The sequence below is a fragment of the Salmo salar genome, chromosome ssa12, assembly GCF_905237065.1.
Source record: "Salmo salar chromosome ssa12, Ssal_v3.1, whole genome shotgun sequence".
Taxonomy (NCBI): Eukaryota; Metazoa; Chordata; class Actinopteri; order Salmoniformes; family Salmonidae; genus Salmo; species Salmo salar.
The window spans coordinates 51,951,055-51,973,604 of record NC_059453.1 but is presented as its reverse complement, the minus strand read 5'-3'; the positions used below and the strand labels follow the sequence as shown (position 1 = coordinate 51,973,604).

Here is a 22,550-nt window from a genome sequence, read left to right as displayed (position 1 = left end):
TTGCCTAACTAACTCAACCCACAGCCTCCTGCTACAGTATTTGTCTAACTAACTCAACCCACAGCCTCCTGCTACAGTATTTGCCTAACTAACTCAACCCACAGCCTCCTGCTACAGTATTTGTCTAACTAACTCAACCCACAGCCTCCTGTACAATACACTTCACTTCAGCCCCTGTTGAAAGGCCAGGATCCTATGTACAATGACTGGAAAGAAAGAAGAAATAGGCTGTTCTACATGACACCCATAGGGCTCTGGTCAAAAGTGGTACCTATATACAGTGGCAAGAAAAAGTATGTGAACCCTTTGGAAATGGATTTCTGCATAAATTGGTCATAAGATTTGATCTGATCTTCATCTAAGTCATAACAACAGACAAACGCAGTCTGCTTAAACTAATAACACACAAACAATTATGTCTTTATTGAACACACCGTGTAAACATTCACAGTGCAGGGTGGGAAAAGTATGTGAACCCTTAGATTTAATAACTGGTTGACCCTCCTTTGGCAGCAATAACTTCCACCAAACATTTTCTGTAGTTGCTGATCAGACCTGCACAACGGTTAGGAGGAATTTTGAAACATTCCTCTTTACAAAACTGTTTCAGTTCAGCAATATTCATGGGATGTCTGGTGTGAACTGCTCTCTTGAGGTCATGCAACAGCACCTCATTCCGGTTGAGGTCAGGACTCTGGACTGGGCCACTCCAGAAGGTGTATTTTCTTCTGTTGAAGCCATTCTGTTGTTGAACTACTTCTGTGTTTTGGGTCGTTGTCCTGTTGCATCACCCAACTTCTGGGTGATGTCCGGTTGAGCTTCAATTGGCGGACAGATAGCCTTACATTCTCCTGCAAAATGTCTTGATAAACTTGGGAAATATGTCGATGATAGCAAGCTGTCCAGGCCCTGAGGCAGAAAAGCAGCCCCAAATCATGAGGCTCCCTCCACCATACTTTTCAGTTGGGATGAGGTTTTTATGTTGGTGTGCTGTGCCTTTTTTTCTCCACACATAGTGTTGTGTGTTCCTTCCAAACAACTCAACTGTAGTTTCATCTGTCCACAGAATATTTTGCCAGTAGCGCTGTGGAACATTCTGGTGCTCTTTTGCGAACTTCAGACGTGCAGCAATGCTTTTTTTGGACAGCAGTGGCTTCTTCCATGGTGTCCTCCCATGAACAACATTCTTGTTTAGTGTTTTACGTATCGTAGACTCGTCGACAGAGATGTTAGCATGTTCCAGAGATGTCTGTAAGTCTTTAGCTGACACTAGGATTCTTCTTAACCTCACTGAGCATTCTGCGCTGTGCTATTGCGGTCATCTTTGCAGGACGGCCACTCCTAGGGGGAGTGGCAACAGTGCTGAACTTTCTCCATTTATAGAAAATTTGTCTTACCGTGGACTGATGAACAGAGATACTTTTGTAACCCTTTCCAGCTTCATACAAGTCAATAATGCTTAACCTTAGGTCTTGTGAGATCTCTTTTGTTTGAGGCATGGTTCACATCAAGCAATGCTTCTTGTGAATAGCAAACTCAAATGTTGTGAGTGTTTTTGTTAGGGCAGGGCAGCTTTAACCAACATCTCCAATCTCTTCTCATTGATTGGACTCCAGGTTAGCTGACTCCTGTCTCCAATTATCTTTTGGAGAAGTCATTAGCCTAGGGGTTCACATACCTTTTTCCAACCTACACTGTGAATGTTTAAATTATGTATTCAATATAGACAAGAAAAATACAATAATTTGTGTGTTATTAGTTTAAGCAGACCGTGTTTGTCCATTGTTGTGACTTAGTGGGAGATCAGATAAAATGTCATGACCAATTTATGCAGAAATCCGGGTAATTCCAAAGGGTTCACATACTTTTTCTTGCCACTGCATATCGAATAGGGTGCCATTTGGGACGCTGACATAGACTAGAAGAAAACATTTTTAAAAATGGCACACATTTTTTTTTTATATACGTAACTTACTCAATGGAACACCGGATGTTATGGAAAATAAAAAATATCTGGTGGTTTTCTTTAGATGTTCTATTGTAGTGTCTGAAAGATTCAGTGTGTTGTGTCCAGGTGGGATGCTTGACCAGTTTAGGCCAGTCTACTGACTGGAGCACACTACCTCAACTCTAGACTCTGCTGTGGCTAATTATTGGTAATAGGGTTGCAACCAAAATGTCCAGGTTTTCCAGAAATCCTGGTTAGAAGATTCAACGTTCCCTGCTTATTCCCTCCTGATTCTGATAATCATCCCCAACTGTGATTTCTGGGGAAAAAAATTGAATTTGGTGAAAGATTTTGCTACCCTAGTTGGTAGGTTTGATTAAAAAAATATATTTTCATTGCATATTAGATAGACATGCGCTACAGAATGAACGTCTTGTTATCTTGGAATTGCTGTCAAATTCCAAGATGCAACTAAACGTGTGGATACACACGATAATGAGTTATTATAACGTATAAGTATGGTGTTTAATAGAGTTGGTGTTTAATGGAATTAGGACATGTGGGTTTCATGGAGAGATGGTAGCAGAAATCCCCGAGCCTCGGGATAGGAGGGTTTAGGATGCGTCCAAAATGGCAACCTATTCCCATATGGGCCCTGGTCAAATGCAGTGCACTATGAAGGAAATAGAGTACCATTTAGTACACAAGCCATATTCTCTGTGCTGCAGCTAGCCCAGTTTTCAGACCAGGCAGTTTTTCCCCCAACTAATCTTTCAGCCAAAAGCCGACAAGCTCGCTCTCCAGTTGGTGTTCATTGTTTGACTAAATCATGAATGACTTTGTAATTAAATCTTGATTCCATCATGTTCGCTCCTCATGTGAATTCTCTGAAATCAGCCGATCCTTCATGGCTTCACATTATGGTTTAACCACGTCTGATTTTTATCGCCTTATGCTCTAATTTCATTTCCGCCTTTCTATCTGCTCTCTCCCTCTTTCTTTGCTGCTTTTCTTCTTCTTTTTCTCTCCAGGCTATTATCTTCCACTCTTCAATTCAGTTCAATTGAAATGGCTTTAATATCCCCAAACCAATGGTTATTGATGCCACGGCAAAGATAGCATGCGATACAGGTCTTCAAAAAAGGGACATCTCGCTCTCCCCTTCTCTCTCCTTCTCTCCCCTTCTCTCCCTGATGAAATGATCAGCCTGTAGACAGCGAAGGATGTTGTTATTGGGACACCTGACTCCCCCGCATAAGACCAGCATGTTAGCGTCACATTCACTTAAAACAAAGAATTCTGTGCTGTCTGATGCAGTGTTATCTCTGTCATTGCAGCTCTTGTTCTGTCTAACGCAAATGCAACGCATACGCCTAAACACACATACACACACTGGTACACACGCATGCATGTGCATCCCAACAAATACACGCATGCACACACCACACACACACACACACACACACGTACAAATATAAAATGGGGTCTGGAATTATTTATTTATTATTATTTAAAAAAAAAAAATGTAACCTTTATTTAACTAAGCAAGTCAGTTAAGAGTAAATTCTTATTTTCAATGACGGGCTACCCCGGCCAAACCCGGACGACGCTGGGCCAATTGTGCACCACCCTACGGGGCTCCCAATCATGGCCGGATGTGATACAGCCTGGATTCAAACCAGGGACTGTAGTGAGGCCTGTTGCACTGAGATGCAGTGCCTTAGACCTCTGGGCCACTCGGGAGCTCAAATTGACACCCTTAATAAAGACAAGCAAAAAATACTGTGTAAAATAAATCATTCAAATAAGGAGCTATATTGTACGCTCCAAAATAGCTCAGAGAAAGAGATTTTGTTTAACAAGTAATATTTATTTCCTAAAATAGATACGGGTCAATATTATTTGATATTATTGGTGTTTCCAATGCCTTTCAATATCTCACCTTGCAGGATAACAGCACTGGGAACTTTTCCAAAATGTTTTATGAGTTGGAGAACACATTGGGGGGGGAATCTTTCCAGATCCTTGAGATCCTTCGTCTGCATGCATGTAAACATCAGTCTAGGTACACCATTAGTGAGGATCACTCACACAACTAAAGGACAAAACAGAAAAAAAACGTCTGATGAAACTGCAGTTCCTCACAATAAAATGGCAGCTCTTAAGATTGTTCAATTCAAACCACAGGTTTTCAATGGGTTTCAACTTCTGAGACTGAGATGGCTGTTGCAAAATGCAGATTTTGTGGCAAATATTACCATTTCTTTGTTGATGTGGATGTGTACTTGGGGTTATTGTCTTCCTGGCAGATCCACTTGTGGCAAAGTTTGTCCTGGTACCGGATAGAGTTCATGATACCAGTGACCTCAACAAGGTCCCCAGGACCAGTGGAGGCAAAATAGCCCCATATCATCAACAATCCACCAGCATATTTTACAGTCCGTATGTGGTTATTTTCGGCTCATGCGTTCTCATTTCGATGCCAAACCCACCACTGGTGATGCGAGGCCACGGAGCTCTATTTTCAGGTCATCTGACCAAAACACCGGTTCCAATCCAAGTGCCAAGGCCATCTAGCAAACTCCAGGCATTTACATTTGTTGGATGACATGAAAATAGAGGTATGTTTGAGCATACAGTATAGCATTTGAATGACTTCTTTTTTTTTTAAGTCATTTTTGCTCATCTTTATCAAGGGTGTCAATCATTTCGGACCCCAATTTACATGCACTTCTGCATGCGCGCGCGCACACACACACAACATCCATCTTCCCTTTTCAGATGACTAGATGAGCATGGAGGATTGACAATCCTGCAATTGGTTGATGGCATATCATGGCCATATGTTAGACCCTGTTAATGTCACTCTAAATTGCATGGCTGTCATGACGTTGTTTTTATGCGGCCTCGTCTTCAGCCTCACGCCACCAAAAATGTCTGCGTCTCAAATGGCAGCCTATTCCCTATTTAGTGCACTACTTTTAACCAAAATATATAGGGAATCGGGTGCCATTTGGGAATCATCCAATGAGTTCCATTCCACCAGGATCAGGAAGGCACATTGGCCTATCATGCTGAACACTAGGACAGTGTCCCAAATACACCCTATTCCTTATGTAGCGCACTACTTTTGATCAGAGTCCTCCTATTCTTCTTCCTCCTCCTCTTCCTCCTCATCATCATCAATATAGAGCGATACAGACAATCTAATGTCATTGCACCGTTAGTAGATCTGTGCTGTGCAGTAGGCAAGCAGCCACGCAGACCGACTCAGTCCATGGTAACTGGGTTGGAGGTTAAATCTCATGGTCCTGTGCTTTCTCACGGGCTAGATCAAGCGGAACACTCTGCCTCTCTCGCTCTCTCTCTGTCTCCCTGACAGCCTGTGACAAGCTCACCCAGGGCTCAGCTGAAAAAATACCAACACCCACGGACACACTGCTCCCTCGGTTTCTCTGTCTCTCTTATCCTCTCTGTCTTTATCTGTTTCTCTCTGTCTCTCTTATCCTCTCTGTCTTTATCTGTTTCTCTCTGTCTCTCTTATCCTCTCTGTCTTTATCTGTTTCTCTCTCGCTCTCTTATCCTCTCTGTCTTTATCTGTTTCTCTCTGTCTCTCTTATCCTCTCTGTCTTTATCTGTTTCTCTCTGTCTCTCTTATCCTCTCTGTCTTTATCTGTTTCTCTCTGTCTCTCTTATCCTCTCTGTCTTTATCTGTTTCTCTGTCTCTCTTATCCTCTCTGTCTTTATCTGTTTCTCTCTGTCTCTCTTATCCTCTCTGTCTTTATCTGTTTCTCTCTGTCTCTCTTATCCTCTCTGTCTTTATCTGTTTCTCTCTGTCTCTCTTACCCTCTCTGTCTTTATCTGTTTCTCTCTGTCTCTCTTACCCTCTCTGTCTTTATCTGTTTCTCTCTGTCTCTCTTACCCTCTCTGTCTTCATCTATTGCTCTCTCTCTCTTACCCTCTCTGTCTTCATCTATTTCTCTCTCTCTCTCTCTCTCTCTTACCCTCTCTGTCTTGATCTATTTCTCTCTCTCTCTCTCTCTCTCTCTCTCTCTCTCTCTTACCCTCTCTGTCTTCATCTATTTCTCTCTCTCTCTCTTACCCTCTCTGTCTTCATCTATTTCTCTCTCTCTCTCTCTCACTCTCTGTACAGTAGCTCTTTGGTCCCCATCTAATTCCGTTCAATTTCACTCTTTCTTCCCCTCTCTGAACCCCACCTCCACTCATCTCTACTCCTCTCCTCCCATTCTCTCCTCTATTTCTTATCCTCTCCTCCCCTCCTCATGTATCCTCCCATTCCCTCCTCTCTCTCCCATTTCAAGCCTGGGGCATCTCATCTCTATCTCTTGTCCACTCTTATTTGCACACACTCACTCCAATATATGTTCATCTCATATACAGTACAGTACACACTCTCTGTCTCATCACAGACACACACACACACACACACACACACACACACACACACATTACTGCATCTCCAGAGGGCCAGTGAGTAGTGTGGTTGGAGCTGGTCCTGGGTCAGTGCCCGGTGGATGGCCAGTCACAGTCCCAGGATGAATTACCTTACTGTGGGTTATTTACCTTGGCCCTTACCTGGCCCTCCCAACAGGCCTCGGTACTCGCCCCCGGAGGATTCATCACCATCACCCCACCTGCATTATCTTCTCTCTGGAACACTGACTCACTGAATTGCCCATAGGGCTCTGGTCAAAAGTAGTGCACTAGTTAGGGAATAGGGTGCCACTTGGGAAGCAGACACTGACTTCCTGACTCACTGACTCTATGAAAAGCAACCAACCTGACCAAATGACTCTGTTATAACCTGGACCACCGTCTCTAACCACATTCTCTAAACCGGACCACATTCTCTAAACCGGACCACATTCTCTGTTCCTGAGGTCCTGACCCAAACTCATCAGGCATTGTAAAACATGACGATATACAAACAAAATCTTGTATAACTGTTAAACAGGTCTTTAAATATATTCCCCCTAACAGTTCCACACAGCCGATCAGAAGCAGGTCCTACCTCAGTGAGGTGCGGGTTGGGGTTGAAGCCACACTGGTTGCACACCGTGGATCGGCACTGGGTGCAGGTGCTGCAGTTTGGCTGGTTGTCCTCCGTGGTGCCCGTCAGGTCGGCCGTCTTACAGACGGGGCACAGCTTGCTGCTGGGCATGGGGGCGATCTGGGGCACGGAGTAGGGCGAGGTGGGGGTGACTGCGGGGGACACCGATGGGGACCGTCCCGTCCTGCTACTACCCACGTCCACCTGGAGGTTCTTGCGGGCGACGTGGCTCTGACCCTGCTGCTCCCTCTGGGAGGCCAGGCGGTCCCCCGTCCCAGGCCCAGTCTGGACCCCCGCCTTGGGCCCGGACCCAGGGTCTGTCTGGGGGGGTCTTGCAGAGATGCTGTGGAGAACAGACACATGTTAGACTCTCGTGAGAGGATGTTATGTTACACCTCAGAAAAGCAGGCCTTTTTGGGGTCAAAGATTTAAGTGAAACCTCTTAAAGTGTTAAACAGGGAGCAATAATTTTGAATATCACAAGTATCAACATTGAAACATATCTATTTTTTTGGTCATGAATCCTGAACGAAAGGGTTTGCAAGTTGCCAATTTGCTTTGGCCAATACCAATATGGGCACGAAAAAGGGAAAGACTGTGTGAGCTGGAGAAATTGACTGTTTTCTCTTGGTGAGATAAGAGGAGAACAGCGTTTGGTTCCTTCAAAGAGCGGCAAATGTTTTTTTTCCTTTCTGCTTCACTGCTTCCTCTTCCTCGCCCACAGTTTTCAGCCTTCTGACCCCCTGGCAGTGGAAAAGACAGGCTGGGTCTCACATGGCACCCTATTCCCTATATAGTGCACTACTTTTGACCAGAGCCCTGGTCATAAATAGTGCACTAAATAGGGAATAAGGTGCCATTTGAGGCACAGCCTCAGTTTCCCCTACAGTATAGTAGCTCTGGAGATGGAAGGAAGCAGTAGGCAACTGAACAAACACCCTCTCCATCACACACACACACACACACACACACACACACACACACTCGCCAACCCCGCAGTCCGCTGATCCCGAACCAAGCATGCATACATGTAATTCAAGTAGTTGGTTTGTGTTGAGTTTATATGGAATAAATGTGCTAGTGTCTGCAGCCTATGAGAGGTTTAGATAGAAGTGAGTCTTGGGTATGGTAGTGAATTGCATTCAGTTATGTTCCTTAAAATGCCTCTCCGGTGAATTGTCTCTGTGGACTTACACGTCACGTCTCTCTCTCGATGGAGAGGAGAATGAAAAGACGAGGCGAGAAGGTGGTTTAACCAGACGTTGGCAGCACTAACAACTTCCCCTCTCGTCTCTTTTTCTCTCTTTCCCAATCTGCCCTCTCTGCCCCACAGACACCCGCCCATGGATTGGCTACAGCGATTCAAATAGAACTCCTGGCTTTCTGCTTCCCTGTGAGAACAACAACGCTGCGCAGGCCTTTGTTTTGACGCGCGCGTCTTCTTTCAAAGTCCAGGAGCCTCCATCAGTAGTCAGGACTCTGTTCGGCAGCACGCCATTTCCAGGGCGGGAGAAGGAGATGGAAATGAGGGAAGAGGAGAATGAAAATAGAACTGTTTGTGACAGTGAGTCACTGAAGACGGGCTGAGCAGAGTGGAGCAGAGCAGCTGGTTGTGAAGCAGCGCTCAAATCACCCGTTTTTCTCTCTCTCTCTCTCTAGGAATCGTTCTGTTCACCTAAGACCTGCTCACAGAAACACAAGCGCTATAAAGGCTTGACAAGAACTCTCCTCGACAAAGTCTTCCTGGCAGTGTGCCGTATCCACAATAGAATCCGTAATAATGAGCCGAATGAAAATGTGCTAAGCTAGGCTCCCGGTTACATCAAATATACATCTATGAGATGTAAAATGTCTTATCAGAAGAGCGCCATGCCTGTTGTTCTACATTGGGCAAAGTGAGGGAGACCTCAGTCGTAATCTCAATTGGACCCTACCGTTGCTTCTTTCCAACGGCAGAAAATAAATACAGGTATTATGCTATTGAGTGACCATCATGGTAGCAATACTGACCATCAGCTATCACCGTTCAACTCGCGGAAACCGGTGCATTTCTCCATTCCATCGTTTACAACTTTATTACTAACAAACTGCATCTAGTTTGGAAAGGGGTCAAATAAAGCAGTATTAAAAAATATGTTTGGTGGCAACTAATATGTTTTATTTGGGTTAAAAATCTATTGTTACGCTAATAAAGGCTTGTAGAGTGGAATCCCCTGTGGTCCTGACAAAGCCCAAGCCTCAGGCGTTAGACGAACAAAGCCCAAACCTCAGGCGTTAGACAAACAATCAAACACACACACACACCAGGTATTAAAACCAAACGGCAGGAAGCCCCGAGTGGGATAGCAGCGCTCTATGGGATAGATCTCCCCATCCACCTCTTCAAAACAACCTCTTCAGATGCTTTCATCCACCAGTGAACAGCACTCTGTTGAAAGCAAAGCACCTTGGGATTTTGCATCTGTTGTTATTAAGCAATGAGAGGCAAGGCAGGTGGTTTGCTTTATGCCAGAGTGAAAAGTATAAAACGCTTGGTGCAACTCTCCTCTCCGATAAGCGTCGCTCTGGGTCCGATGCCAGTGGAAGTGAGTAGGAAGCGGAGCCTTTTTGTTGGTGCGCGGCGAGAGCGAGAGAGCTAGGGCTCCGAACCGCCGTGCCAAATACCAATGTCACAGACGATCAAGTGAACAGTGTTGCTTACCTACACAGCTCAACAACGCATCTGCAGTAGGCCTGCCGATGTACAGTGTGTACAGCAACTACCTTCAGTGAAGGCTACTATAGAACACGCTATTCTGAGTAGAGACAGATATCTACGTTCTCAGTCATTACAAATGAACCCACTGTATCTTCTCAGTACGGAGGCCTCTACCCTTACTGCACATTTTCAACGCAGACGATAATAGAATCATATAGGCCATTTAGCAGAAACTTTGATTCCCAAGCACCTTACAATCATGCGTGCATAGATTTTTTTGTACGGTGGCCCCAGCGGGAATTGAACCCACAATCCAGGCGATGCAAGCGCCACGCTCTACCAACTGAGCCACAGAGAAAATTGACCAAGACGCAATTCCGGTACAGACAGATATTCAGACACTGTCGGAGGTACAACCCCAGCTGCTGTACACAGAGCTCTTCCGTGAAGAGACAGACGGAGCTGACCTCCTCAGAACCAACACAGGGCTGTGCTCACTAATGGCGCTTCATGTGGGACCTTTTAGCAGTGAATTATTCCAATCTATACGGAATATATATTGAAATAAAATGGACAGGCAATTACCATTTCCTTTATGAACATGGTCAGTGGCAGGGAACTCAATATTTCAGCAGCAGGAGATGGTGCTGAGGTGTGTCTCAAATGTTACCCTATTCCCCTTTATAGTGCACTCCTTTTGACTCACGGGTCCTGGACGTAGTGCACTATGTGGGGAATAGTGTGCCGTTTGAGATGCAGACCGGGTTTCTCTGACTCCCTCCCATCTTTCTCCTGATAGAGGTAATAGTCTGGAGAAAATCTCACACCCCAGAGAGTTTCTTAGTTTGTTCATAGATTTACATCATCCCCTCTGTCTTCTACTGGAAGGGAAACGGCTAGCCAGCTGAGATTGAGAATTAGATTGTCTCTCTCTCTCTGTGTACGTGTGTGTGTGTGTGTGTGTGTGTGTGTGTGTGTGAGCGTGCGCAGGAAAGAGGGATAAGTAGGAATGTAAGAACGTAAGAGTGAAGGTTTCGATGTGAACATAATGTGAACATATTACGTGAGTACCACATGTTCCGTATTGTGTGCGGGAATGCTCTCAGTTCCAAATATCCGTGCTCTGTATGTTTGTGAGATTCCATGGCAGTAAACTGGGAGTACATACATAAGCATTTCATGATACAACCACCACCTATCATCACTATCAGCATGATCAAGTCAACCACTGATGCTCTTTTTAGCTGTGGAAACAACACCATGGGTCATTCAGACAAGGTGAAACGTCACAAAGGATAAATAACGGTTGGGAAGAGCTTGTGTGTTTATCACAAATGGCCCCCTGTTCCCTTTATTGGGACCATTGGGCCCTGGTCAAAAGTAGTGCACTATATAGGGAATAGGGGGCCATTGGGCCCTGGTCAAAAGTAGGGCACTATAAAGGGAATAGGGGGCCATTGGGCCCTGGTAAATAGTAGTGCACTAAATAGGGAATAGGGGGCCATTTGGGATGCATAATGATGAATAAATCACCTGGTCTTGGCCACATCTGGGGTTTGGGAGCCATTGTGAAAATATGCCATTATTTGATTATAATATTTGGAATATGCCATTATTCCAAAACATGTCAATATCTGCAAGTAATATAGATCTGGATCCAATGCAACGATGTGGGCAAGATTGCAGGGAGGGAGCCATTTCCCCAAGCTTTTCTATCACCTAGGTGGCGGTGCATTGACAAATAACACAGAAGGACTACAGGACTATTATGGCGTCCGCGGGTTTAAATGGTACCCTATTCCATATTTAGTACACTACTTTTGACCAAGGACCATAGGGTTCTGGTCAAAAGTAGTGCACTATATAGGGCACAGGGTGCCATTTGGGACATATTCTGTGCCTGTCTGCACATTCCAAGCTGACCCTTGGGTCTTTGTCGAAGCACAAATGGCAGGGATATTCCCGTGGGAATCCGAAATGGGACCCTAGACTCTATATAGTGGCCTGCTTTTGACCAGTGCAGTGCACCATATTGGAAATAGGGTGCCATTTCAGACGCAGGTCTTTAACACAAATCAACTCAAAATAATTAGATGGGGCCTGGTCAAAAGTTGTGCACCATTTGGGACGCAAATAATCCACAGCGGTCACTATCAAATCTGTATGATTGCATACTGCGGATCAATGACGAACCAACAACCACGTGACCGGACGTCTGATCCATTAGGCAACGTATGAGTCCCAAATGGCACCCTATTCCCTGTGGGCCCCTGGTCAAAAGTAGTGCACTACTTAGGGAATTAGGGCACCATTTGGGATGCAAAGGATACAAATGCTGATTAGCAACAGCTACTCCCATGGGCCTTGTGGAGGGGTATCTGAGCAAGCGTAGGGACACGTGGTTGTCTGGCAGCTACAGCTTGGAGTGCTTGGGTTCATCATAGACCTCTGGTTTTTCTAGGCCATCTCTACGACTACTGCTTAACATTACCAGATGTTCAGCTAAATTAAAAATACACTCTGCATAGTGCAATCTATGCTCCCATGTGCTTCATTGGCATTTTCCACCCTCATCACGTCTGATGAAGACCTAGGTGTGAAAACGTTGCCAATCAAGTTCAGTGGCTCAGTCACCACACACACATGGCTTACATCCCAAATGGCACCCTATTCCCTATATTCCCCATGGCCCTGGTCAAAAGTAGTGCACTATATTGGGAATAGGGGGCTATATTGGACGTGAATTTAAGTCTCACATCTGTTAGGCAGTTTGTCGGGAATGTGAGACGAAGATAGCAATGAGCCTTTAAAACCACCTACTGGGTTTTTTTAATGAAACATGGTAATGGGTTTCTCTCTCTCTCACCCTCTCTCCCTACCTCTGTCCTTTCTCTCTCTCCAGAGGTACGGCTACACACATATATGTTGCAGTCTCGCACCGATTGATTTGCCATGGGCTATTGGCTGAGATATCACAATAAAACATAGCCACGGAAAATGCAGAGCGAACAGCACCAACCGTCAACCCATCTGTGGTTGTCACAGGCTGGGTGATTTGTGGTGTACATGTAGCACCACCCAGAGAGAGAAATTCACTGATTTGTGAGGAGGAATCTGAATTGACGTTCACAGAATTCACATACTGCACATGCAAAAATAGGCAAACAGACTGCCTGGACTAGCCTCCTGTGATCCAGGAATATGGAATAGGGTACCATACATACACACCCCGGACATTGAACGGACATCGAAACCCATTTCATGAATCTCCCGACTAACAGTTCTTGTGCCGAGGTTGCTTCCAGAGGCAGTTTGGTAGTGTGTGTTGAAACTGACAGATGATTTTTACGTGCTACTCACTTCAGCACTCGACGGTCCCGTTCTGTGAGCTTGTGTGGGCTACCACTTCGCTGCTGAGCCGTTGTTGCTAGACATTTCCACTTCAAAGGAACAACAATTTTAAGAACTGGAAAGGTGGCATCCTACAACGGTTCAGTAAGGCCATTCTACTGCAAATGTTTGTCTATGGAGATTGCATGGATATGTGCTCTATTTAATAAACCTGTCAGCAATGGGTGTGGCTGAAATAGCCGAATCCACTAATTTGAAGGGGTGTCCACACACACACACACACACATACACACACACACAGTACCAGTCAAAAGTTTGGACATGCCTACTTATTAAAGGGTTTTCTTTATTTTTCCTATATTGTAGAATCATGTAGTAAGCAAAAAAAGTGTTAAACAAATCAAAATATATTTATATTTCAGATTCTTAAAAGTAGCCACCCTTTGCCTTGATGACAGCTTTGCACACTCTTGGCATTCTCTCAACCAGCTTCATGGGGTATTCACCTGGAATGCATTTCAACTAACAGGTATGCCATGTTAAAAGTAAATTTGTGGAATTTCTTTCCTTCTTAATGCGTTTGAGCCAATCAGTTGTGTTGTGACAAGGTAGAGGTGATATACAGAAGATAGCCCTATTTGGTAGAAAACCAAGTGTTTTCTTCAAGTGCAGTCGCAAAAACCATCAAGCGCTATGATGAAACTGGTTCTCATGAGGACCGCCACAGGAAAGAAAGATCCAGAGTTACCTCTGCTGCAGAGGATAAGTTCATTAGAGTTAAATGCACCTCAGATTGCAGCCCAAATAAATGCTTCACAGAGTTTAAGTAACAGACACATCTCAACATCAACTGTTCAGAGGAGACTGCGTGAATCAGACCTTCATGGTCAAACTGCTGCAAAGAAACCATTACTAGAAGAAGAGACTTGCTTGGGCCAAGAAACACGAACAATGGACATTAGACCGGTGGAAATCTGTCCTTTGGTCTGATGAGTCCAAATTTGCAATTTTTGGTTCAAACCGCCGTGTCTTAGGTGAACGGATGATCTCCGCATGTGTAGTTCAAACCTTGAAGCATGGAGGAGGAGGTGCGATGGTGTCGGGGTGCTTTGCTGATGACACTGTCTGGGATTTATTTAGAACTCAAGGCACACATAACCAGCATGGCTACCACAGCATTTTGCAGGGATACGCAATCCCATCTGGTGTGCGCTTAGTGGGACTATCATTTGTTTTTCAACAGGACAATGATCCAACACACCTCCAGGCTGTGTAAGGGCTATTTGACAAAGAAGGAAAGGGATGGAGTGCTGCATCAGATGAACAGGCCTCCACAATCACCCGATCTCAACCCAATTGAGATGGTTTGGGATGAGTTGGACCGCAGAGTGAAGACAAAGCAGCCAACAAGTGCTTAGCATATGTGGGAACTCCTTCAAAACTGTTGGAAAAGCATTCCAGGTGAAGCTGGTTGAGAGAATGCCAAGCGAGTGCAAAGCTGTCATCAAGGCAAAGGGTGGCTACTTTGAAGAATCTAAAATATATTTTGATTTGTATAACACTTAAGTTACTACATGATTCCATGTGTTATTTCATTGTTTGATTATTCTACAATGTAGAAAATAGTAAAAATAAATAAAAACACTTCAATGAGTAGGTGTGTCCAAACTTTTGACTGGTACTGTACATACAGTGCATTTGGAAAGTATTCAGACACCTTGACTTTTTCCACATTTTGTTACGTTACAGCCTTATTCTAAAACATATAAAATAACAAAAAAATCCTCATTAATCTACACACAATGCCCCGTAATGAAAAAGTGAAAACCGATTTGTAGACATTTTTGCAAATGTATAAAAATGAACAAACTGAAATATCACATTTTACATAAGTATTCAGACCTTTTATTCAGTAGTTTGTTGAACCACCTTTGGCAGAGATTACAGCATCAAGTCTTCTTGGGTATGACTCTACAAGCTTGGCAAATCTGTATTTGGAGAGTTTCTCCCATTCTTCTCTGCAGATCCTCTCAAGCTCTGTCAGGTTTGATGGGAAGCTTCGCTGTACAACTATTTTCAGGTCTCTCCGGAGATGTTCGATCGGGTTCAAGTCCGGGCTCTGGTAGGGCCACTCAAGGACAATCAGAGACTTGTCCCGAAGACACTCCTGCGCTCCTGCGTTGTCTTGGCTGTGTGCTTAGGGTCGTTGTACTGTTGGAAGGTGAAACTTCAACCCAGTCTGAGCGCTCTGGAGCATATTTTCACCAAGGATCTCTCTGCACTTTGTTCTGTTCATCTTTCCCTCGATCCTGACTAGTCTCCCAGTCCCTGCCACTGAAAAACATCCCCAAAGCATGATGCTGCCACCACCATGCTTCACCGTAGGGATGGTTCCAGGTTTCCTCCAGATGTGACACTTGGCATTCAGGCCAAAGAGTTCAATCTTGGTTTCATCAGACCAGAGAATCTTGTTTCTCATGGCCTGAGAGTGCCTTTTGGCACCTAAAAAAAAGTGGGCTGTCTTGTGCCTTTTGCTTAGGAGTGGCTTCCGCCTGCCCACTCTACCATAAAGGCCTGATTGGTGGAGTGCTGCAGAGATGGTTGTCCTTCTGGAAGGTTCTCCCATCTCCACGGAGGGACTCTGGAGCTCTGTCAGAGTGACCATCGGGTTCTTGGTCACCTCACTGACCAAGGCCCTTTTCCCTCGATTGCTCAGTTTGTGATATCAGTTTTTTGTGATATCAGATTTTTTTTGCAAAACAAAAATTATGTTTTCACTTTGTCATTATGGGGTATTGTGTGTAGATTGATGAAGATTGTTTATTTATTTCAATCCATTTCAGAATAAAGCTGTAATGTAACAAAATGTTGAAAAGTGAAGGGGTCTGAATACTTTCTGAATGCACTGTATATACATTATATTATTTTGGAGGGTTGGAGGTGGTGGCCTTCACTACCCTATGCGTTCTGTCTCGGACAAGGCTTACATACATGCAAAAAGTAGCCAATATACTGTACATACTACATGCAAAATACAGGCAGCGCTATCTGCAGATGGTATTCTGGTCTTCAGCTTGTGTCATCCAGTCACACTGAGGCCATCAGTCTGACAGTTATCCACACACACACAGGTCTTCAGCTGAGCATCCTGTGTGTGTGTGTGTGTGTGTGTATGTGTGTGTGTGTGTGTGTGTGTGTGTTTAATTGTTACAAATGAATAATGAGTAGCAAATTAATATTAATAGTAAACACACAGTAGGCTAGGCTACATTTTACAAATGACAAAAGACCATATGGGGAGGGAAAGCGACTATTCTTCTTCACGTGAGGCATATGATTCACTAAGATTCGGCCTTGATGTAACAATCATGGACGTAGCATGCAAACTTTACTTTGCACAGTCCATTTTACTGGCTCATACGTGGGAACATATTTACGTTTTATTTACGACATGGTGCTCCAACAGCGCAACGGACCATTTAAAAGGTGTGGCGATACAAATGATTCAAGAGTTATGGAAACACGTTGACTCAATATGCTTTCATCCCATCACCCCGTCTCTAAAGTACAGTATGTTACTAATCTATCGTTTTTTTCTTTTTCTATTGGAATATTCTATATTGAAGAAGTGATTATTGTATTTTCTATTAAGGCTCTAACGGTCGCCTTTTAGACTGCTATTTAGCAGGTGTTGTGGTCAATTGACGAGACAAAAACGGTTGATCTTTCTCTGAATCTACGTCACGTGAAAAAGACCACTACAGTCACTGCAGCTGCTTTTCCTCACACGTCACGCCCATCGTGGAATCAAAGTGTAAAAAGCAATGGAATCCCTTATCTACTAAAAGGGCTACATTTTAGAGATCACCAAAAGAGAATGGAAAAAGTATGAACGTGATGTTTCGCTTCATCGTAAAGAGATGGCCCCACTAGTATAGCTACAATCTGATAGCCCAATCTCACGCACACCGTGCAAGAGCGGGCGTGGAATCGTCATCAATGAAAATGTTCAATTTGGTGGCTACAATATGCTTACGCACGCTATAATTATACAGTATAGAGCTGTGACCATTCACGATTTAAAATGTCTACCTTCTCTTTATAGCTTATACAGTAGCCGACTGCCTTACTTTAGCTTACCCGCCTGTTAACGTGAGGTTTAGCCATTTATGCACGACTGCTGCATCACATTTGTACAAGTAACCTATTCAACAAATGGCTACATTGCAAAGCTAGGAATCACCTAGCCTATATGGACAACATGTGTTGACAACGATATTGTAAATAAATAATTAAAAACACCAGCTGTAGCCTATTTTCTCCACACTCTGACAAACGGCCACTATAGGCTATAGCTGATCGTCCACTAAAGGCTACGCTACATGACATGCATCACGATAAATACATATCCTGGAAACAGAAACACTGTTGTTTTATTGTCACGGTTCTGCAGAGAACTGTCCCAGATAGTACCTGTTAATCCCCGGGCCGGGTCCGGCCCCCGTCCCTCCCGTTGGCGCACCATTGCTGGGCTTGATGAGCTGTCCAGAGCCTGCTGGTGCTGAAATGGAAGTCGGAGCCCCCGGGGAAGGAACAGTGGAGCCGGGCTGCCCCGGCTGGCCCTCTCCCTCGATGCTGCCTTCGTTCCCCATCGTCTCGGAAGATGATTCGGAGGAGAGAAACGAAGTTGTAGAGGGTTCTACAGTTAGAATAAAAAACTCAGAGGAAACTCAACGCTGCTCCCCTTCCGCCATCATCACCTATAATTCTGTTTCCTGCACGGAGCACGCGCACTGGCGGAAAGACAGAGGACGCGCGCTGACGCAAAAGGGAGTGAGCGCGTACGGGCGCGTGCCCTTAAGTCCTCGTTTGTGTCGCCTGCCAAGACACTTGAACCGATTTGAAAAACATGACATTTTCCAATATAGAAGCAATTTAAACATGAAACTGTCATTCATCGCCATTGTCCACTGCATGTTACGTAGGCGTAGTGTTTGTTAATAGGCCTACTATGCTACACGGAGAGGCTTGTCTCTCTAACAGTGGACCAATTACAGTGGTGCTCTCCAGGTTGTGCAACCTGTTATGCTCTAAAGCGCTGAGATGGATTGAAAATAATGACCACTAAATAGAATAAACCAAATCTTCTATGAAGCCTGCACGGTCTCTTCCTCGTTAAAAGGCTACATTCTCAAAGGGCACTAGACAGATAATGCATCCAAAATGGCACCCTATTCCCTATTTAGTGCACTGCTTTTGACCAGGGCCCACAGGGCTCTGATCAAAAGTAGTAAACTGGATAGAGAATAGGGTGCTATTTGGGTGTCAGCCAGCTGCCCTGTCCCTTCCAGTCCCCCTGTCTGTCCTTTCTGGCCACGGTTTCCGTGACTATTGATCAGTTAACTATTGATCAGCTCTGCAGGACCCAGCGGATGTCATTTCCTCCACAGCGAAGGCTACTCCATCATTGATAAGGCTATCTACAATCTCTCCCCTCAGCACCACTCTCATTCATTCACGCTCCTGCGAAAAACCCGGTTGTCACTAGCTTCTATAGCCACAAAGTCATAAACCCTGCCTATTTAAAAAAAATAAATAAAGTATCTTCTTAAAGTTGGATTTTAAACTTAACCTTAACCACACTGCTAACCATAACCTTAAATGAAAATGAATGATAGAGGTGGTAAATAATAATCATGTAGAGCAGTGTCGGCCAGTCCATTAGGCAGCCTTCTAGAGCGGCAGTTTGAAGAGGGCAGCATTTTCCGAGCTAAACTGACAAAGACACACCACCAACAACACATAAAACTTCACATTATTCTGCCCATAAACAATGATAGCTTCTCTCACCCAGTGGCATAAGGGCTATTTAGGTGAGTGATGATGCCGCCTCATGATAAGCAGTGCCCAGTTTGCCAAAGACAGGGGCACAAAATATTTAGCTTGTCCATGCCCTGCACGCCTCTCCAGGGTGCTGTTGGAGAGACGCAGCGCAGCGGAAGAATGAAATCAGACATAGGGTCAAGACTTAGGTTAAGTTAAAATGAGGTATATTTTCAGTGAGGTTAAGGTTAGGATTAAAAGTTAACATTGGGTTAGCATACCACCGTCTGCCACGATTCATTTCCTGCCTAAAATAATGAAAAAGAAAATGCCAACTCCAATGTAGTCATGTCAATGCACTGTTGGCTCTGAGTGAATCTGTGTCCCAAATGGTGCCCTATTTCCTACATAGAGCACTACATCTTCAGTGTGCATGGCCAGCTCTATCGTGGTGGTGTGACAATGCCATTGGGTTAAGGAAGATTAGAAGGTGAAACCAGTATACCGGAACAAGCCCCATTTAATACATACACTCTACATTCATAATGACATTTTGGCCAAAAAAAAAAAAAAAAAAATCGGAGTGGGTTTTTTTACTTCATAAGGTTGAGTTGTGTTGACTTGACCAAAGTTAAGATTGAGGCTAGCTTGGGTTATGGATTCCTGGTTGTGGGTCTATGTATAATGCTAGGTTTACACTGCTCAATGGTCGATCTCCTGCAATATATAGAGCTCATGAATATGTCCATAGGCAGAATTGTTGACTTGTGACAGTTGGTGTCAAGCATGTAAGGTATACCAAGGTTTAAGCCTATATTTAGCACACGCCTCATAGATGACTGGATATGTGGGTGAGAGATGGCCTTACTTTCTTGTGCCAGCATGGATATGAAGGTGAATATGAACTTGTCATAATTATGGGTCCTCCTCTGGTCTTCGATCTGGTCAAAACATGGTTAGAGATCTTGATAAACTTCACTAGGGTAGGGGGCAGCATTCGGAATTTTGGATGAAAAGCGTTCCCAAATTAAACTGCTTGCTACTCGGGCCCAGAAGGTAGGATATGCATATTATTAGTAGATTTGGATAGAAAACACTCTGAGTTTCTAAAACTGTTTGAATGATGTCTGTGAGTATAACAGAACTCATATGGCAGGCAAAAACCTGAGAAAAATCCAACCAAGAAGTGTGGAAATCTGAGGTTTGTAGTTTTTCAAGTGATTGCCTATACAGTATGCAGTGACTTAGGGTTCATTTTGCACTTCCTACGGCTTCCACTAGATGTCAACAGTCTTTAGAACATTGTTTCATGCTTCTACCGTGACTGGGGAGAGAATAAGAGCTGACTCAACAAGTGGACTGCCTGAGGCCAATGAGTTGTTTACTGTGCGGTCACGCAGGGGCGCCGTTCCTTCTTTTTCCTCTGTAATGAATACGCTATTGTCTGGTTGGAATATTATCGAAGATGTATGATAAAAAGATCCTAAGGATTGATTGTAAACATCGTTTGACATGTTTCTACAAACGGTAATGGAACTTTTTCACTTTTTGTCTAGGGTTTTGCATTCGCGCATTATGCCTTTGGAATAGTGATCTGAACGTGCGAACAAAATGGAGGTATTTGGACATAAATATGGAGTTTATCGAACAAAACAAACATTTCTTGTGGAAGTAAGAGTCCTGGGACTGCATTCCGATGAAGATCAGCAAAGGTAAGTGAAGATGTATAATACTATTTCTGAGTTTTGTTGACTCCAGAACTTGGCGGGTAACTGTATAGCTTGCTTTGATGGCTGAGCTCTGTACTCAGATTATTGCAAAGTGTGCTTTCGCCGTAAAACTTTTTTGAAATCTGACACAGCGGTTGCATTAAGGAGAAGTTTCTTTAATTCTTTGAATAACAGTTTTTTATTTTATCAACGTTTATGAGTATTTCTGTTAATTGATGTGCTCATTCACCAGAAGTTTTTGGAGGCAAAACATTTCTGAATATTACACGCCAATGTAAAATGGGATTTCTGGATATAAATATGAACTTTATCGAGCAAAACATACATGTATTGTGTAACATGAAGTCCTATGAGTGCCATCTGATGAAGATCCTCAAAGGTTAGTGCTTAATTTTAGCAGAATTTCTGATTTTTGTGACATCTCTCCTTGCTTGGAAAATGGCTGTGTGGTTTTTCTTGTGTAGGCGCTGTCAAAACATAATCTAATGCTATGCTTTCGCCGTAAAGCCTTTTTGAAATCGGACACGGTGGTTAGATTAATGAGAAGTTTATCTTTAAAATGGTGTATAATAGTTGTATGTTTGAGGAATTTGAACTATGAGATTTTTGTTGTTTTGAATTTGGCGCCCTGCTATTTCACTGGCTGTTGGCGAGTGTCCCGCGGGTGGGACGCTAGCGTCCCACATACCCTAGTGAGGTTAACACAGTAACATAAAAACACACACATACACGGAGTATATCAAACATTAGGAACACGTTCCTAATATTGAGATGCACCCCCCATGCCGGCCCATGTTGACTCCAATGCTTCCCACAGTTGTGTCAAGTTGGCTGGATGTCCTTTAGGTGGTGGACCATTCTTGATACACACTGGAAACTGTTGAGCATGAAAATCCCAGAAGTGTTGCCGTTCTTGACACAAACCGGTGCGCCTGGCACATACTATCCTACCCCATTCAAAGGCACTTAAATATTTTGCCTTGCCCATTCACCCTCTGAATGGCACACATACACAATCCCATGTCTCAAGGCTTATAAACCCTTCTTTAACCTGTCTCCTCCCCTCCATCTACACTGATTGAAGTATATTTAACAAGTGACATCAATACGGGATCATAGCTTTCACCTGGATTCACCTGGTCAGTCTGTCATGGAAAAAGCAGGTGTTCTTAATGTTTTGGATACTCTGTGTACACCCACCGAGAGACTGCAGCTTTGGATGCAAACACACAGGGGATGATGGAGAGACAATTATTTTCTCTGGGTGCATATATTAATGTAGCTAAACGTCTCCAAAGCGACACTACGTTGGAAGGAACCCATGTGGCGAGAGGCCTTGCTGACCATGGAAAAGTGTCGATGATATAACTGTGTGACTAAGGGGGTTCAGCAGCACATCCTGGAGCCATTGCTACACCTCGTGGACATAGGCAGCAACTAAACAAAAAGGCAGCTTGGACATTCTCTTAACACTCACTCATCTCAGTGGTGCTGGCTGGGGCATAGGGCCAGAGCAAAGGCTCTTCGATTCTGTCGGTCTCGGGCCATCTTCACCATGGCCCTGCTCTACTGATGTGGCTGGAGCACAGTCTCGACTCTTGACTGTTCTCTGCCATGGCGTCTTGGGCCTCCCCCGCTTGTCTGCCCTCTGGACTCCAGAGGGTATTCCTCCTTAGGAAAGTCTCCAGCGGTGTCTCAACATATACTGCTCAAAAAAATAAAGGGAACACTTAAACACATCCTAGATCTGAATGAAAGAAATAATCTTATTAAATACTTTTTTCTTTACATAGTTGAATGTGCTGACAACAAAATCACACAAAAATAATCAATGGAAATCCAATTTATCAACCCATGGAGGTCTGGATTTGGAGTCACACTCAAAATTAAAGTGGAAAACCACACTACAGGCTGATCCAACTTTGATGT

The 22,550-nt window shown here is 44.1% G+C and overlaps 1 protein-coding gene across 2 annotated transcripts in view; it reads right to left on the bottom strand.

Moving 5' to 3' along the window:
• Window positions 1-17,833, bottom strand: part of LOC106565168 (protein bassoon) — a 105,837-nt gene extending 88,004 nt beyond the window's left edge. For both annotated transcript variants that reach the window (XM_014131999.2, XM_014132000.2), the window contains exons 1-2: window positions 17,542-17,833; window positions 6,981-7,362 (exon numbers count right to left, since the gene is read on the bottom strand). In XM_014131999.2, the coding sequence (XP_013987474.1) occupies window positions 6,981-7,362; window positions 17,542-17,720 (561 nt within the window). In that variant the 5' untranslated portion in view covers window positions 17,721-17,833. The remainder of the gene's footprint in view (window positions 1-6,980; window positions 7,363-17,541) is intronic.
• Between the last annotated feature and the right edge of the window lie 4,717 nt (window positions 17,834-22,550).